Here is a 19,188-nt window from a genome sequence, read left to right on the forward strand (position 1 = left end):
TAAGTACATATACACATACTATAAGCTATCTTTGTGGCAAACAAAACAGGCAAAACTGATTTGTTCAATTGTTTACGGACGGAAGATTGACCGACAATTTTCAATTGTTAATGAGTACATGGCTTATTTGTCATGAGGAAAACTGTTTTCAAATTATATTTAAAATTCATTATAACTGTATAATTTTAATAACTCCATAATTTTAATTTGTAATTAAAAATTTAATTGTAAATTAACACTTTATCATATATGCAGTTATTTTTCAATCTTAAATATAATATATTAAATCTCTGTTTTAATAAAAAAAATTCTTTAAGAAAATAATAAATAAATTCATGGACTGAAACACTGCTCAAATGAGACAATTTCTATTCCTTGTGTACGGTAGAATTCTAACATGTCTTTGCATCGCAGGATGGACATTTCGTGCTCTCGCTGTGGTGATCTTGAGAAATCGTCCGGGCCATCCCCACAACCGCCTTCCATTCCGGTTTTGTATCCAGGATGCACCATCAACTCACATGTTATGACGTCATTTCCTGTAGAATTGAACGCTTTGGTTATTTGTCGTTGTAAGCGTTCTACTGTCATATCTGAGCCCATTGTCTGCAGTCCTAAAAACCGTTCGGTTGCCCTAAAAAATAGTTAAATAAAAAGATAGATGAAGATAGAGATCAATAGAGTTTAAAATTCCTCTTATTAATAAACATTAGGGTTAACAGCCCTTCGCTTTGTGTTTAACTCTGTTAGAGCTTAAGAAATATTTATAAAACAAAAGGAAACAAGAGGCCCAAGGGCCTTAACGGTCACCTGAGTACAATACAACAATTTAGAGGATCCACAAACTGATAAATGAAGCTTTGTTGTCCAAAAGCAAGAAAAACAGTATGATTTGCATAAACAAAATAATTGGTTTAGTATCAATCTGTCCCCCATTTATCACTATTACCAAACTATTATCAAACTGTCTATTTTTTTAACCCCATATTATTTCTTCTCACGTTGGCCTCTCTTGGCCTTTGAGCTGTTGAAGAACAATTAAAAAAGATGTTATTTTTGTACCAATTTTATTCATCTATTATTTCCAAGTCTACCTGATCATTAAAACTATGAAAGTACTTTTTGTATTATACAATAAATATTCTTGCATAATTCTCTTATTCTATTAAGCATTCAAATACATTATTTACAGTGATTTGTTAACAAAGGTGAATGGCAAAGGGGAATAACTTTGCTCAGCAGAACATAAGTTAATAGAGCACTGGCCAGGATCAGAACACTTGATTAAATGGTCCAGGTGTTCAAAATTCTGGTACAAATACCCTTGCATATTAACACTTTTCTCTGTTTGCTTTAAATATGCCATGAAGCATAGAAAATTTTCAAAGAAATGCATTTTCACTCTATTATTAAATAAATAAAGCCCCATCCTTACACCAGAGCATCTGACCCATTGGCCATATTTAGCTAACAATTCTGGAATAAGCACCCTTGCTCATCATAACTATACACTTCTTTCTTTGCTTTATAACCAGTAGTAGAAAAAAATATTTTGAAAGAATTATGCATTTTCACTATATAATCAATACAGCCCCCCCCCCCTTTCACCAGAACCCCTGACCCTGGGGCCATGAATTTCACACATTTTGAAGAGGCATTCTTCCTTATCATAACCATGCACTTTCTTTGTTTGAAAAATACCCAGGAACAGAGAAGAAAATTTTGAAAGAATTTATGCATTTCCCCTATATAATAAATAGAGCCCCGCCCTAAAACCAGAATCCCTGACCCTGGGGCCATGAATTTCACAGTTTTGGTAGAGGGCTCAATGCTTATTACAATTATGCCAACAGTTTGACTGCTTGATGTCCAGGAGTAAAGAAGAAGATTTTTAAAGATGGCATAAATTTTGGTGGTTTTGGCCCTATCCCTCAGGCCCCAAGGGGCAGGGACCACGAAATTCAAATTTTTTGTTCCCCTTTACCCATAGATGCTATATGTCAAATTTGGATGAAATTGGTTGAGCGGTTTCAGAGAAGAAGCTGAAAATGTTCAAATGTTAACACTCGACGGACGACGCACGACGACGGACGAAAACAGATAGCAATAGGTCACCTGAGTGACTCAGGTGATCTAGAAAATAAACCATTTCAATAAAATTTGCACTATCAATGAAATGTCAATTTTGTAAGAATGATTTAATTTGTAAAATCTAATTCGTTGACAGGGGTGTTTTTAAATGGAAGAATCGGAACCGATATTCCTTAGTAAAAATTTGTTGGAATTATTGTACACAAGACTTTTCACGCCAACTCAGGGAAAAAGGCATTCTCGCAAAATTTCATGAATTTACAGTAATTTTCAAAACAAATGAATAAAGTATTAAAATACTCTAACCAAATATTGTTTTCCTTCATGACAACCTTCGCATTTGCCGCTTGTTGAACAACTTCTTTAAAAAATGAGTCTAGGTCTTTGACAGCGTCCGCTGCCCAGGAATACACGTGACCAGGTTCAAGGTCTTCATATGGGCATCTCGTACTCCGGACACCATGTTCCTTCATCACTGATCCAAATATTTCGCAAATGCCTGAAATGTTATACTAAATGCAACAAAATTCTGAAAAAAAATTTCGTTTACTTTCCTTCATCACCGATCCAAATATTTGGCAAATGCCTGTAATCTTATACTGAATGCAACAAAATTTTGGGGAAAAAAAACTTTTCGTTTCCTTCATTGCTTAACAGTTTAAATTTTCAGTGGGTCCCCCTGATTTTCCTCATATTTACCTCTAGTAAACTGAAAATTTACAACATGATACTTTTCTGCGAGTTTTTGCCATTGCTTTTCAGCGACTGGACATGCCAAACAAATAGACAATATATAACCTGGCAAAAGATGAGCATGCTGGTGTCCGTCAACATGACTTGGCTTTTGACCCATCAAAGACTCGAATAGGTCAACCTGACTCTTCATTTCACATTTCACCTTCAATTAAACTGAATAATTATAGTCATGGTCGAACTTCCATCTGTATTTAAATGCTCATTGATAAGAATAGGACAAAAATGAAAAGGAATTCCATTTTAAGAGTTACGAAGATGAGTGTACATGTAGACAGATTTTCGTATTAAAATATTTTTTAATGTTACAATCACCTCTTCCAAATCTATTTTTCCATTCGCCAAAGCTTCTCTAAATCCAAAGTTTCCCAGAAATTTGCCTTTGTCGTCAGTTAGTGTTTTGGACATTTTTCCGATAGGATTTCCTTCTGTTATGTTCAGATGCATACCTTGACACAAAAATAAACGGTGCAAGTATAAATAAAACATATTTAACCTTACAACAACAACAACCCCCAACCCCCACAAAAAAAAAAAATAAATAAATAAAAAGTGGCTGGCTGAAGATCATGCAAAAAATTTACACACACCCTTAAATACTGATCAAGGTTAGGTTGTATAAGAAGACAAACAATAAAGATGCCAGAAACACAGACAGACAAAAAAGGCCGGCAAAAGAAAACCAAAGACAAATGAAATACATACTCCTATTTATCTCTGTTAAATCTCTAATTTTCGGGGATATTTTTACTTTTCCCCCTCAGAAATGACCCATGAACCCATGCACTCCATGAATGTTAAAAATTAAAACCTGCACTACACTATAATGTATGTCTATACCACTAAATAATCAACCACGAAATCAAAATTCCCACGAACCACCATTATTATATTTTTTTTCTGTTTCTATACTTTTTTCTATGATTTTTTTTTCTATTTTTTATACTGTTTTTGATAGTTGTATGATTGTTGCTGCAGATGCTGAGATTTGTGTTCATTACAAAAGAATTACAAGGAGAAACGTATCTCGAAAATGGTCTAGTCTGTGACATTTATTATAATCAAATGACATATTTTAAAACGAATAAGAATTTTTTCTTGCATTTAAATAAAATTACACATCCATGCAAGGATGAAGAATGGACATCATTTTGTGTCAAGACGCCTATGTGCCTATCTTTTTTATAAGATACGTCTCTCGCTAATTTCAATACAATGTGAATGAATTACATTTCCTTTTAATATCAAGAGAATTAAAAAAAAATTACCAGCCTTTACTAGAAGTGAAAACAACTATTCAATGTTGTGATGTTCAACGCCTATTAAAGTAAATGTAACACTGGTCTTTAAAACTTTGATTCCCTACTGTGGCCCCACCCTACCCCCAGGGGTCATGATTTTAACAAACTTGAATCTACACTTTGTCAATAAGCTTTCATTATATATTTTTTTCTGGCCCAGTGGTTCTTGAGAAGAAGATTTTTAAAAGATGTCATGATATTTTACTAATGGTCTCTTCATTTGAAAAACTTGCAGTCCTATCACCTTAAAAGTTTGGTCGAAATTGATCCGGTGGTTAGTCGAAAATGTTAAAAGCCGAACAGCAGACAGACGAAGGACAGAATGTGATCAGAAAAGCTCACTTAAGCTTTCAACTCGAATGAGCAAAAAATGTTCAACCTAAAAATTCTAGATCTATCTCTTCACCTTAAACTAAACTCCACTTTGTATTGACTTCGAATTCAGTCTTAACTGAAAATGCATAAATAAAACGGTGGCAGGCGTCTATGGTAGATCTTTCAAAAATTTAAAGTAGCAGGATAAAACAAAAACTGTTAACACTCATCCTTAATTTTTTCAGGGAAATAATATAAGTCAAAGAATATTCAATATCCTTTATTAATATGGAATGAAAAAGTCAAAAGTCTTTTTGTCGTGTATATAACATATGTATAAACTCTATAGATTTTTAAAATTTCTTCGACTATTGTTCATACACTTATACATGTACACATGTATACTATTTACATCCTTTTTTTATCTTATTTTATAGAAATCTGCCCGCCGTACCAAAGTCCTTGTACGTCGTACCTGTAGGCATGCCCACTTCTTTGGCGCGTCTCGCTCCATCTTCTGCTGCTACGCCATTTACCATCAATGTCACCCCACTGATGGCCCCCTCCTGGAAACACTCCACTATTCCTTTGTTTCGTACAACACTATAACCGAAATCATCAGCGTTTATGACGAGGAGTTTCCTCATACTGAACCTTTTTTTATCATCCCTGATAAAGGATATATGGAAGCCGAGAAGATGCAAACGATCTGTATTTCACCAATTCAAATGTTACTGATTATTTTGAATGTAAAGATTTTAGCTGAATTAAGCAATTTACCCAAGTTATGAACAATTAAATTGAAAAGAGGAAATATGGCCTAAATTATACATGATTAGTAATACGTACGACGGTCCTATACTATCTAAATGCATTTTTGTTTTTATAATTCAGAAAAATGTCAGTCAAAAACAATTTTTTCATACCCACTGCGCCTTTATTTATGACATTTAGAACAAGCTTGAGCTTTAATGCATTTCGATAAAAGACCTGTTTCTAAGATCCGAAGGAATTTAAGCTCGGATTGAAATATCATAAAATGTTTAAAATGTTTGATTTTTTAAATGCATTTATTCAGTTGTTGAACAGACTGTTATAGTGAGTGTGTGTGTGGGTGGGGGGGGGGGGGGGGGGCGAAAGGGGGTTGACGTGGGGGTTGGTTAATGATTAAGTGAATATGATATCTAGGTTACATCATTTTCGCAAGTCAAGGGTTTTCTGTCCGTCGGGAGAGAAGAGGACCGAAAATCTTGGCATGTGATGATGTTACCATCAGTCCAGCAAAGAAAATGGTATTATCAGTGCTGCATTTCATACATGAAGGGTATTGAAAAGGATAATATACAAAAAGGGTTTAATTTTTTTTGGCTGAAAAGAAATTACTATAGTGAACCATTTTCTTGTTTTATATCAATCCAAAGAAAATCGTGTTATTAATTACAGTATATATATATATATATCTTATTTAATACACGAAAAAGTATACAAGAAAATGAATTTAAACGAGATGGCATTTAGATAACGAGGTATTTTAAAATATTATATTCCTATTTATTCTATGCAATTAAATATACACCAATATTTCCATTATAGTGCCTTAAGCATGAAATATATCAAGTAAATAGAAAAGAGGTAAAATCTTTGTATCGAAAACAATTACACTTATGAAATATTTAAAAAAAAATGTTTTCAAATGTCGTCATATTTCATAATGAAATAAATTGTACAAGAACATCCAAGTTCCTCAGTCTACGAAAAAATCAAGCAGAATCAATTAAATAATAGCCTTCCATCTCCTTACATGTACAGGGTTGAAAGGTTTTGCTAGCAACGTTTCAGAAAAAAATACACAACCTGCGCAAGCGCGTTAAACTTTTTGTCCCCCGCTTCAACTGAAAGGGGGGATATTAATTTGGGTCCGTCCGTCCGTCTAGCTGCATTTCTGTCTGTCTGTAACACTTCCGCGCGATATCTCGAGAACCCTTTTAGCTTTGGCTGTGAAATTTTACATAGCAACTCCATAGGGCCAAAAGAAGAACCGTATTGATTTTGAGGTCAAAAGATTAAAGGTCAAGGTCATAAATTCATAAATGTTGTCTGTTTTAACGCTTTCGTTTCCGCAAGATATCTCGAGAAGCCTTCGAGCTTTTGGAATGAAATTTTACATAACAACTCCCTGTGGCCTTAGGAAGACCCCTATTGATTTTGAGGTCATTAGGTCAAAGTTCAGGGTAGTAAATTCATGCAATCTGTCTGTGTGTAACACTTTCGTTTTCGGGCGATATCTCAAGAAGCTTTTGAGGTTTTGCAATGCAATTTTATACCATAACTCCCTATGGTCTCTCTCGCCCCTCTCAAAGTGTCCCGACCCGTTTTTTTTAAGTCGCTTGGCACTTTATTTAGCACAGGGGCATGTGGAGAGTTATTATACATATAATACAGGTTGTCGGCGGACTTTATTCTAATTACGTCTAATAGAACTGTGTAGTAAACTAAGGCTAAATTATACACCATGTATTATATAAAATTTTGACATTATCGAACGTGAATATAAACACTATTTGTGACCTAATGTTTGTATTTAATTTGATGTACAATCAAGTGTCTCTTTAGTCTATGGGTATGATTTTCCCTAGCAAATGAGAGATCCCGGGTTCATTTTTTTAATGTTTTTTTTTTTTTTAATTAACTAAATGATAATATTCAAACATATGAAATGAAAAAGTTATGACGTCTGGCGTTATCAAACTTCTCATAAAATCCTTATTACAGTGTGATAAATATTCTATATAAAAAGAATCTTCTATACACATATCTGAGGAATAACTGTCTATTTTTTTGGTTTTATGATGTGATCAATCAATTTGCTCGCGTGGTAATTTGCATAAACGCCAAAGGCGTTTATGCGTAAAATTATCACGCGAGCAAATTGTTTGATCACCATCATAAAGCCAACAAAAAAAAAAACAAAAAAAAAAAAAAAAAACAGACAGTTATTCCTAATATTTACATTTTTACCTGATCCTTGATTCAATTAAAAAAAATCAATAATAAGAAATCTCAGCATCCCCACCAGGTGTATTACTAAGCAACACGCAGCAAAAAAAAGCATGCAGTTCTGTCACGTGCTGAGCAAATCGATTTATGGGGTTATAAAGCCATTACCTTATTTGTAGATTTATCTCGGAGAAAGACATTGGAAATGTAAATATTTAAGAATAAGCAATCAAATCTTTATATCCATATTGGCATTTTTTATTTGCTTCAATATACATGTAAACATTTAATAATTCTGCAAATCCCTCCTAGGACTGCGCATGTTCTCCATTTTTTCCTAAGTGGGGGACACAAATTCTCTGAATTAGCTTGTTTTTTTCTGCAATTTTTACAACCACTTATTCAAGAGTAAACAAACACTTTATTTTCATTGCTTAATATATTTTTTAGTGTTTAAATGGACAGTTGGGAAATATTACTATTTTTTGTCTTCACATTTCATCAAATTCACATTAGGAAGCAACCAAGATGTGTATGTGAAACATTGATGTCCCTTTTTTCAGCTCATAGCGAAGGTTAAAGTTTCTCAAATGCAAGTCAAACTCCAAGGTCAAGATCAAGCGATCAGTAATTTACTGATCGCATGATCTTGAGCTTGTGATTTGACTTGACCTTGGGCATAACTTTTAACGGTTGGAGTAGGGCTTTCATATTTCTCAGGTGTATTCCGTGTGACTAGACCTTTCTTTGGGTTCCAATGTTCTATAAATAATGGTACCCAAAGAAATACAACTGTGAAATAAGAAAGCCCTAGCTCCACTGTTAAAAAGTTATGGTACAGAATAGTACAACCGTTGTGTATATGTGTGGTGCTGTGGTTAGAGCGTTTGCTCTAGAGTCGCAGAGTAACGGGTTGATGGTTACGTTGCAGGTTCAAATCCCATGCACTGCAGGATGCGTAGACCGGTCCTTTGAATAAGACCGTCTAAACCGATTTCCCTGTAGCAGTACACTAGACAAAATTGCTAACGCACCACTTATTATTCTCATTTGTGAATTGATCATTTTCCTAATTGGTACTAGTATATAAAATTAGCTCATCTTTTCCAAAACAGCTGGATTAACAAATGTCTTGGTGTCATGTCAAGACCTTTAAAGAAGCCTCTTGTCCGAAAACCAATTTCCCGACGTGCACTATGCACCGTTTTTGCCAAGATATGAAGTTGGTGATTACCGATGGTGGTCCGTGATGTTGCGACGGGAGCAGTCTCCCACTTAAAAATCAAATAATATATTCTGATTGACTATCATATTGCTTAGTAGTCATCCAGTGCCTTGGTGTCCCCACCAAATCCACCCAACTTCCGGTTGCCCAAATTTTGTGGAACAATCTTGAAATTATTGTGTGGTGCTCACTTAACGCCGTCGATATCTATTGTAAACATTTTTATGATCGTTAATTCATTTTCAACAATTTTTCACCAGAGAAATTCATAATCATTTAATTCTTTTAATTTTTCACAAATTTCTTCAAAGGAACCCCCCGCAGACACCATACTGGCTGCCTTAGCACGTTCTTCTAGAGTCAAACGCCGCATACGGTGTAACTTTTTTTTTCTGAGTTTTTAATTAGTACAAACATAAAGAACACAACCACAAAGAAAAAATTAGAAATTTATTCCACTAAAAAAGTATGGATATGATTTTAATTTTTTCTATGAAGTGGTTACGCTTCAGTAAACATTGTTGTTATTTTTCAGTTAAAGCATTTAAATGTATCAATTTTTATTAAAGTAACATAATTATATATCAAAAACATCATAAACAAGTTTTGAAAAGAAAAATGTTAATTTATTTAGGTGGTGTGTTAGCAATTTTGTCTAGTGTAGGTGCTGGCTCGAAAAAAAGATCCCTCACTGCTCAAAGGCCATAAGTACCGAGTACAGGTCTAAATTTGCAGCCCTCCACCGGCAAGTGCTGGCGTCTCATTATGTGTGAAAAATTCTCCAAGGAACGTTAAACAAACAAACAAACAAACATTGATATTTTTGTTCAAATACGAGGGTTGTTCGGAAAGTTCGTGAACTACCGTCATAACTTTTTTTAATTAACGTCATATTATATCCAAATTTGGAAGAAATATTTCAACAGTAAATTCAAATGTTGTGTATTATTTTTTTTTTAAAACTACCGTGTTTAATTCAAACTTATATAGAAAATCGGATCACGGAGCAGGTCAAAATTTTGTAATTTACAATCAAGACACAAAATAATGTCTGAAGTCATATTTTCTGTAAAATGACACAAAAACGGAAAAAATCTACACGTTCAAATTAGGAATTGTTTCATCGTTTCTGATTCCAATTATCACTAATTATTTTGCTTCTTTGAAAGAAATCAGTTTCAGAAGTGTTGTCTTTATTGAAAAGGGCAAAAAGATGACGTTGTAGAACGACACGGAGCAGCAGTTAAGCATACAATTTTATGTTTTACTCTGAAAAAGCTAAAAAAAAAAAAATCCTGAAAATGCCGGAGGAAATGTCAAAAACGACCCATGCATGTGTGTTACATGTTATAAGCGGTATTTGAATGATAGACTACTGTGCTTAGAGGATGGTGATCTGTAAGAAAACGGATTATCTGTAAATATTTTATCAAAAACACTAAAAAGTTAGTATAATAAACGTCATGTTAAGAGTTTGGTGCTTCACAGATGCTGATCTTGTGAAAGCACACTTTTGCAGTGAAAAAAATATAACATATTGACAAAGCAAAATGGTGCCACTGGAACAATTGTTGACTAAATAGATTTCAAGTGATAGAGAAACGTTTTTAATGAGTGCACCGGTATTGGGCAATACTGAGTGAAATGTATAGGGATAGTATTTTTTAGAAGTCCTTATGTCGATATGTTTTTGACGTTACAGTGTTGTTGAGTTTGCTCCGTGGTTACAAAACGTGTTGATTTTAAAATTAAATAACATGAATTCTATTAGATCACATGGAATGAAACTTCACACCTAAACAAAATAAATATTTTTACATATGATAATGTGCTTATTTTAAATTTTTTGAAGATAGTATAACGAAGATTGGCATACTCCACGAACATTCCCAACAACCCTCATACACATGCATTTTTCATATAAATTGAATGCAAAATTATTCTTAAAACCTATATAGACAACATTAAATAACACTAATTGAAATCATATTATAATTCTTTTTGAATGTTCAAGGTCATTTGAAATGACGAAAAATTATTTCTGATTTCTAAGGCTAAAAATATGACCACCAGCTTTACTTTTCATAATCAACTGCCTTCTGCAACCATCTAAGTCACTAAAATGCGTTTGTTTGTTTGTTTTATTTGTTTTTTTTTTGTTTTTTGTTTTTTCTTTCTTTCTTTCTTTCTTTCTTTTTTTTCTTTTTCTTTTTCTTTGCAGTTTGCAAGTAAACAGATTTTTAATAAAAAATGAATATTGAATATTTATGAAAAAAATTTCCCTCTATCTTAATAAGATCCTAGCTAGGATGAAGGACAGACAGAACCAAATTATACATGATAAAAGGGTATTTTGGCTTGAATTCAAACAAAGAGCTAATACGAATACTTTTGATTTTATTTGCACACTTTGACTGTTATCATCAAGTTAAACAAACAAGTGGATATATAATGGCATGTGAATATTACACAATGATACAATCAAATCAAGAAATGAACTTCCTAACGGAGGTTGGCAAGAAATTATATAACGATCAGGGGAATAGATGACATGGTGTACCTGCATTGAAAATTAATAAATAAGGTGCCATTAGATGTCAAATGAGCCAGTTAATTGAAAATGTATGTTGTTGCTGATCTACAGAGGTTTCGAGAGTTATTGTAATACAGTGTCACCCGCAGTGAGAAAGTGAAATCCTGCATGCCTGTGACATAAATTTGGAAACTTATGTGGGTTTTTGTTAACTGTGTAAAAACTCGTATATACATGTGTACATGTACATTTCACAGTGTATTTTCCCATCTATTACAATAACAGAATATTGCACTGTTTTTGATCTCTTGATCCATGTATCATATATTAATTCAAATTTATTCAGAAAATAATAAATGCACAAATGTCCTTATATTGATTACTGCCTTTGTCTACTAATGTATCTTTCATGCCCCTCTTGAGGCTCTTGATCAGCAGCTGTTGATCATGTTGATTGGAAATATAGATTATTTTCTATTGTCTATAATAAATGTAGCGTACATATATTATATATTTTTCTTTTATGTCATATTTACTTATTCTTAGTTTATTTGTATCATTTTACTACACTGGTCACACATATAGATTTATTGGAGGTTTAACCCAGATTGTGGACTGGTCAAGGGGGTTATCTGTAATTTGGTAAGAAGGAGAAAGTTAGCCGATCATAATGAATGGGAGGATCGAGGAGATGATAGTGATCAATCGAAACTTCTCGGGCCTTTCCGACAAGCGGAAAAACAACCTCGAGGTTATTTTTCCGACCTCCGACGGAAAGACCCGAGATGATGCGATTGAATAGTGATTTATTATCGGCCGCAGCAGCGGCCGATCTATTTGTGGTTGTGTTAGAAAGTGCACATGGGGAAATGAGGCGTTATTTCTTTATTAGTTAGTAAATAATTCTTTAATGATAACATGTATAAAATCATGAGTAAAATACTTTAAAAGCTTGCTTTAAACTGTCTTAATTGTTGTTATTATGTTTCAATTTCATTATCATTTCTCCTCAGATAATTGATAATTTATGATTATATAAAAAGAGTTTACAATAGGTACTCCCCAACCTGGGAGTGTGTAAGATATGAAAGCAAATCGCTATATGATTTTCCGGATAATAATGAAGTTGTAAAAGCATGGTGAATAAAAATTGAAAAGTTGCTCAACTAGTAAAAATTGTTTTGAATATGCTACAGCTGCGAATGACACAAGGGTAATTTTTTCTACATTTTGCACCGCGCCGTGCAGCATAGCCTACTCTCTGCAGAAATCATGGGCATTATCACGTAACAAAGATCCAGGGTATCAGCACATGGTTCATCTTGAGATCTGAGAATAATAAATAGGCCCACTTCTTAATTTTGATGAGAATAAATTCTTATAATTTTTATCATTGACTTTCTTACATCGATGAATCAATTTGATGAGCAAATGCACTAAAATTTCTATTTATTTTATTTTTAAAATTATGTATTTATTTATTTTCTTTGAAGAAAGTTTGAAATAAAAATCATCACTCTTTCAGCTTTGAATATCTTGTGCTTTCCTTGCATGGATGCTTTTAAAATTGTGAAAGTACTTTTTGGAATGCTAAATTTTGTTTGCGGCCGATTTGATGTTTTGCATCAATTTTACTTGTTACGTCTAGACTAGGCTAAATAGATCAGGAGTTACAATGTAAGGAGAGTCAGAGGGGTCAATAGAATATATATAAACGGGATAATTTAAAAATTAAAAGAAATATAGTAGTTGTTGTTGTGAAGAAACTGGTTAGGATTTGTTTTTGGAAGTTTTGCTAAGTGATTTTGTAGTGCCTTTCATTCATTCATATTTTGGATTTACTATGTTTTACTTTCTTTGGATTATATTTTATCTTACTTTGGATTTAATAAACATATGTAACCAGTTATTGCGTTTTATTAAATTACGAAGAGGAGAAACTAATATGAAATTATAGACTAGGATTACCATAGAAATATTTTGTTAACATTGGATTTTTACGCTACCTAAATATTGCACAGAAGGAATTTACTTAGACCGCTCGGTTTACCTTTTCCTGATTGTAGCAAAAGTTTTTTTTTTTAAAAAAAAGGAAAGAAAAAAGAAGAACTTACATTACATATAATTATCAAATTCTGATATTCGCGGGGAAATCAGTCCGATAGCGCAAAGATTCTTTCATGATCAGATTACAATGAATTTATTTTTGTTTCAATATCACAAAAGTAACCAATAAATAACAATAATTAAACGTCGACGGTAACGTGATCATTAACTCGTAAATATATTTTTTTAAATATTAAAAATGTAGGCCTGCAATATTTCTCCATATAGTATTTATATAATTATACTAATGAAGTGTGTTGATTTAATCATTAGCACCTGAAGCGTGGATCCCCCCCCCCCCCCCAAACTAAGTAATAAAATATAAGAAGTCTTTATTTTCTCGATAAGTTATTTCTCCGTTAATTCTATCTCTATGTCATTCTGTGTATTTGGTTTGTACTTTTGTTAAGGTTTAAAAATTGGCCATATACGGTATAATAAATGGAATCGAACCCGATCCGCCAGAGTTCCACAGAAATACACGTACCAACGTTCCATGTTATCTTTCTATCGGTGACATTGAAGTCAAGATCAAGACTCATCCTTAAGGCCATGCAAAATGTTTTAAGCAAGTGTAAGATCATCGTCTCAAACCACGGTACGGGTGTCCGCATATAGCTTTCTCCTACATGGGAGAGGATCGTACATTTTGGCCATGGTTTGCGACGATGGTGTGAGCTACATTTTCAAGATTAAGGACCCTACGTGAAGTTCATTCTTTTATTGCCAAACCATGAACTTATCAATTGATTTACAGTTTAAGGACACGACACATATCCTCAGGTCATCAGCAATTTGAGCTTCTAATGTTTCCGCCTTACAAAGCTTTATACAAAAGCGAATTTTGTTTAAATGAACTTGAACTTGTCCACATTTGCATTGGGTCAAGGTCATAATGCACCTCGGGGACATACATGTAAATAATGGTGACACAATAAGCTTTCAATGTTTCTCCCTTACAAAAATATGACTTAAAAATGACCTTTCCCCTGTTCAAATGATCGAAGATCAGTACATATCCAAAGACCATTTGCAATCTTTTTGGCAAGCAAAGCAGACAAAAACCGATATGTTTAGTTTAGTTGTTTACGGACGGTTGATAGACCAAAAATGCTCTTTTATGATGTTTGACAAGTAAAACTAATACAAGTAAGTATATATGATTAAACTTTCCAAACAGACGAAACGTTATTTTGACTGAATTAGGACACATAAACAATTCAGCTAACACCAAAGAATGAATTTTATCTATGAAAATCCTGGAGCTAATCAACGTCGGAATCGTAATTATATAAACATGTATTACTTTAATCTGTACCAACTTTGCTTTTGAGAAAAAAAAAAAACAACCTCCATCGGAGCTTCATTCAAACACTCCGAATGCACAAGCTATATATAGCGAAATCACTAATTTTCGCGGGGGCTTAATTTTCGTTGTTTTCGAGGCATGAAGAGACCCACGAATCCCCACAAACCAATATTCTTTCTTCAAGCCACGAAAATATGACCCCACGAAAACACGTGATTTTACAGTATGTGAGACCCCAGGTTTCTTGTAGACTTTAAAATACATATCTTACATCCTTATATATATTATTTGTTTCTTTTCGTCACGGTAGCTGTTGTGATCGGAAGTTCGTGGGTTCAAACTCGACTGACTTAAGTCGATAAAAAATTGGTAGCAATTGTTCTTTCACAAAGCGCTCGGCACTTTGAAGTGAAAGTTGTGGGTCTTTCGAATGAGACCTTAACAACCGAGCCCCCCGTGTCACGACAGGCTTTTGTACGATAAAGATCATTCACTGCTCAATGGCCCTAGGTGCCGAGTAAAGGTGTAAATTTAAAGCCCTTCATCGGTATATGGTGACGTCTCTCTATGAGTGAAAAATTCTCGAATGTGAAGTAGAACAACATGCAATCAATCAGTCTTTTCATCTTAGAACCTGCATGTGTATAATTCTGATCCAGGAGTTAATTTTTTGCATACCACACTCATGCCGATTGTTTTCAAATGCACTGGATATCAAAGAAATTCAAGAAAGAAAATAATTTTGAAATGCTATGTTTGATTGCAAGTCTCACCCCGGGATTTATATATAACACGGATACAGAGTTTGCCTTTTTCACAATTTTAAAAGCATTCTATTTTAATATAGGTATTAGTAAAAAAAACTTAACCGCATATTGTGATGGTTTAATATTCTTTAGAAAGACGCCGGAAGATAAAATTGCTTGACATGCAGTGAGTCTGTTTTAAAGAAATTCTTAAAGAAAATAATAAATTTATGCACTGTAACACTGCTCAAACGAGACAATTTCTATTCCTTGTGTATGGTAGAATTCTAACATGTCTTTGCATCGCAGGATTGACATTTCGTGCTCTCGCTGTGGTGATCTTGAGAAATCGTCCGGGCCGTCCCCACAACCGCCTTCCATTCCGGTTTTGTATCCAGGATGCACCATCAACTCACATGTTATGACGTCATTTCCTGTAGAATTGAACACTCTGGTTATCTGTCGTTGTAGGCGTTCCACTGTCATATCTGAGCCCATTGTCTGCAGTCCTAAGAACCGTTCAGTTGCCCTAAAAACGATAGTTGAATAAAATAGAGGAGGAGCAAAATATCATTAATTTACAGTAATTTGCAAAACAAATGAATAAAGTATTAAAATACTCTAACCAAATATTGTTTTCCTTCATGACAACTTTTGCATTTGCTGCTTGTTGAACAACTTCTTTAAAAGACGAGTCTAGGTCTTTGACAGCGTCCGCTGTCCAGGAATACACGTGACCAGGTTCAAGGTCTTCATACGGGCATCTCGTACTCCGGACACCATTTTCCTTCATCACTAATCCAAAAATTTTGCAGATGCCTGTAATGGGATATTGAATGCAAAAAAATGATACCATGGGGTATTCGTCTACTTCAGATAGACAAAATGACGTATAAATCTTCATGCCTCTGCTTTTCCACAATGTAATTTCATTTACCTCCACCTTGTAAATTTAACATTTACAATATGATACTTTTTGCGAGTGTTTTCCATGCATTCCTTTTCAGCAACTTGTCATGCTAAACAAATAAACGATATATAACCTGGCAAAAGATGAGCGTGCTGGTGTCCGTCAACATGACTTGGCTTTTGACCCATCAAAGACTCGAATAGGTCAAGCTGGCTCTGCATTTCACATTTCACCTTCAATTAAACTGGATGATTAGTAATGGTCGATCATCCTTCTGTATTTCCTCATATGATAAGAAGAGAACAAAAATGAAAAGTAAAAGCGAATTCCATTTTAAGAGTTAGAAAGATAAATTCGTTGAGTATTACGTATTTTTTTAATGTTTCAATCACCTCTTCCAAATCTATTTTTCCATTCGCTAAAGCTTCTCTAAACCCAAAGCTTCCAAGAAATTGGCCTTTGTCGTCAGTTAATGTTTTGGACATTTTTCCAATAGGATGCCCTTCCGTTATGTTTAGATGCATACCTTGACACAAAAATAAACAGTGCAAGTATAAATAAAACATATTTAACCTTACAACAACACCCCCCCCCCCCAAAAAAAAAAAAAGATAAAAAATGGCTGACAGAAGATCATGCAAAAATTTACACACACCCTTAAATACTGATCAAGGTTAGGTTGTATAGGAAGACAAACAATAAAGATGCAAAAAAAAAAAAAAAAAAAAAAAAAAAAAAAAAAAAAAAAAAACACAGACAGACAAAATGTCTGGCAAAAGAAAACCATAGAAAAATGAAATACATGTACATACAATGTACCAATGAAATACATACATCTATAAATATTGTTAAATCTCTAATTTTGGGGGGATTTTTACTTTATTCCCCTTTGAAATGACCCACGAACCCATGCACTCTATCTCTATGAATGTTAAAAATTAAAACCTGCATTACACTATAATGTATATCTACCACACTAAATAATCAACCACAAAATCAAAATTCCCATGAACCACCATTTTTTCTATACAAATCACAAAACTCTGACAAACATGCAAATATAATCGACTTTATACTGTTTTTGACAGTTGTATGATTGTTGCTGCAGATGATGAGATTTGTGTTCATTACAAAAGAATTACAAGGAGACAAGTATCTCGAAAATGGTCTAGTCTGTGACATTTATATTATATTTTAAAACGAATAAGAATTTTTTCTCGCATTGATGAAAAAATAAAATAAAATAAAATTACACATCCATACAAGGATGAAGAATGAACATCACTTTTGTGTCAAGAAGCCTATGTGCCTATCTTTTCATAAAATATGTCTCTCGCTAATTTCAATACAATGTGAATGAATTACATTTCCTTTCTAATATTAAGAGAATAAAAAATATTACTAGTCTTTACTGGAAGTGAAAAGAACTATTCAATGTTGTGATGTTCAACGCCTAAAGTAATTGTAACACTGGTCTTTCAAAATTTTGATTCCCTATTGTGGCCCCAACCTACCCCCAGAGGCCAGGATTTTAATTTAACAAACTTGAATCCACACTTTGTCCTTAAGCTTTCATGATATGTTTCATTTTTTATGGCCCAGTGGTTCTTGAGAAGAAGATTTTTAAAAGATGTCATGTTTTCACCAGTGGCGCTTCTTTTGAAATATTTGAATTTCTATCACCTAAAGATACTTTGTGGCAAGTTTGGTTGAAATTGGACAGGTGGTACTTGAAGAGAAGTCGAAATTAACAAAAGACGGACGGACTGACAGACGAAGGACAAAATGTGATCAGAAAAGCTCACTTGAGCTTTCAACTCAGATAAGCAAAAAATGTTCATCCTAAAAGTCGTATCTCAACCATAAACTTCACTCTAAATATTGACTTCGATTCAGTCTTAATTGAAAATGCATAAATAACTAACACAGTGGCAAGCTTGTATGGTTGATCTTAATTTTTCTAACTTTGAATTATCAGGATAAAACAACACGTTTTACATTCATCCTTAATTTTTTCACGGAAATAATTGAAATCAAAGAATATTTATAATTCTTTAATGACATGGGGAAAAAAGTCAATAGTCTAGCCGTCGTGCATCTAAACTCTACAGAGATTTAAATTTCTTTGACTATTGTTTATACTAATCCACGTGTTTCAATTGTACATGTATATTTATACTGTTTATATCCTTGATTTTATCTTATTTTATAGAAATCTGCCCGCCGTACCGAACTCCCTCTATCATCGTACCTGTAGGCATGCCCACTTCTTTGGCGCGTCTCGCTCCATCTTCTGCTGCTACGCCATTTACCATCAATGTCACCCCACTGATGGCCCCCTCCTGGAAACACTCCACCATTCCCTTGTTACGTGGCACACTATAACCGTAATCATCAGCGTTAATGGCAAGGAGTTTCCTCATATTGAATTTTTTTGTTATCATTCACTGGACTCCGGACTATATAAGATGTACGGAAGCCGAGAGGATGCAATTGATGTATTTCGACAATTCAAATGTTGATCTGATTAATTTAAATCCATAAGTGATATAATGAATGCATTATTTCCTAAAATATTCTGTAAAGAGTTGAATTAAGCAATTTACTCAAGTTATGAAAAGAGGAAATATGGTCCTTGACTAAATCATACAAGATTTGTAATAAGACGGGTTTTATGCTACATGTATCTATATTTTTTTTATAAATGGCATAGTTGTTTTATTAAATTAAGCTATATATGGCGTATCTGAGCTTGAAAAATAATAATACGAGATTGAGTGTAAATATACATATATATGTTACTTACTTTCAAATTAAAATTTTCACCGATTTTGAGCTTGAATAACCTCACGTTTCTGTAGTTAACGACGACGGACCTAATTCATTTCTGCAATAGATTTTT

At 33.6% G+C, this 19,188-nt stretch overlaps 2 protein-coding genes across 2 annotated transcripts; both read right to left on the reverse strand.

The window, feature by feature from the left end:
- Positions 1-200: 200 nt before the first annotated feature.
- On the reverse strand, positions 201-5,115 carry LOC133195885 (carbohydrate deacetylase-like). The gene is made up of 5 exons (XM_061331858.1): positions 4,936-5,115; positions 3,160-3,293; positions 2,890-2,989; positions 2,398-2,590; positions 201-634 (listed from the first exon to the last, which is right to left on the reverse strand). The coding sequence occupies exons 1-5, from the start codon at positions 5,105-5,107 to the stop codon at positions 334-336; spliced, it is 900 nt and encodes a 299-aa protein (XP_061187842.1). The 5' UTR covers positions 5,108-5,115; the 3' UTR covers positions 201-333.
- A 10,390-nt stretch (positions 5,116-15,505) lies between these two features.
- LOC133194783 (carbohydrate deacetylase-like) lies at positions 15,506-18,721 on the reverse strand. Its single transcript, XM_061330690.1, has 5 exons — positions 18,538-18,721; positions 16,679-16,812; positions 16,420-16,519; positions 16,003-16,195; positions 15,506-15,905 (listed from the first exon to the last, which is right to left on the reverse strand). Exons 1-5 carry the CDS (start codon positions 18,707-18,709, stop codon positions 15,605-15,607), a joined length of 900 nt encoding a protein of 299 aa, XP_061186674.1. The 5' UTR covers positions 18,710-18,721; the 3' UTR covers positions 15,506-15,604.
- Positions 18,722-19,188: the final 467 nt, after the last annotated feature.

The sequence above is a fragment of the Saccostrea echinata genome, unplaced genomic scaffold (genome assembly GCF_033153115.1).
Source record: "Saccostrea echinata isolate AGI-Se365-2 ecotype Australia unplaced genomic scaffold, CSIRO_AGI_Sech_v1 ptg000029l, whole genome shotgun sequence".
NCBI classification, from domain to species: Eukaryota; Metazoa; Mollusca; class Bivalvia; order Ostreida; family Ostreidae; genus Saccostrea; species Saccostrea echinata.

Bases quoted from the DNA above. Each gene is read 5' to 3' on its own strand.
- LOC133194783 (XM_061330690.1), bottom strand. From the start codon at position 18,709: ATGAGGAAACTCCTTGCCATTAACGCTGATGATTACGGTTATAGTGTG. The intron at 16,196-16,419 runs GTTATATATCGT...ATCCCATTACAG, and splicing joins GCACGCTCATCTTTTGCCAG to GCATCTGCAAAATTTTTGGA. The intron at 15,906-16,002 runs GTTAGAGTATTT...TATCGTTTTTAG, and splicing joins ATGAAGGAAAACAATATTTG to GGCAACTGAACGGTTCTTAG.
- LOC133195885 (XM_061331858.1), bottom strand. From the start codon at position 5,107: ATGAGGAAACTCCTCGTCATAAACGCTGATGATTTCGGTTATAGTGTT. The intron at 2,990-3,159 runs GTGATTGTAACA...GTTTAATTGAAG, and splicing joins GAAAAATAGATTTGGAAGAG to GTGAAATGTGAAATGAAGAG. The intron at 635-2,397 runs GTTAGAGTATTT...ACTATTTTTTAG, and splicing joins ATGAAGGAAAACAATATTTG to GGCAACCGAACGGTTTTTAG.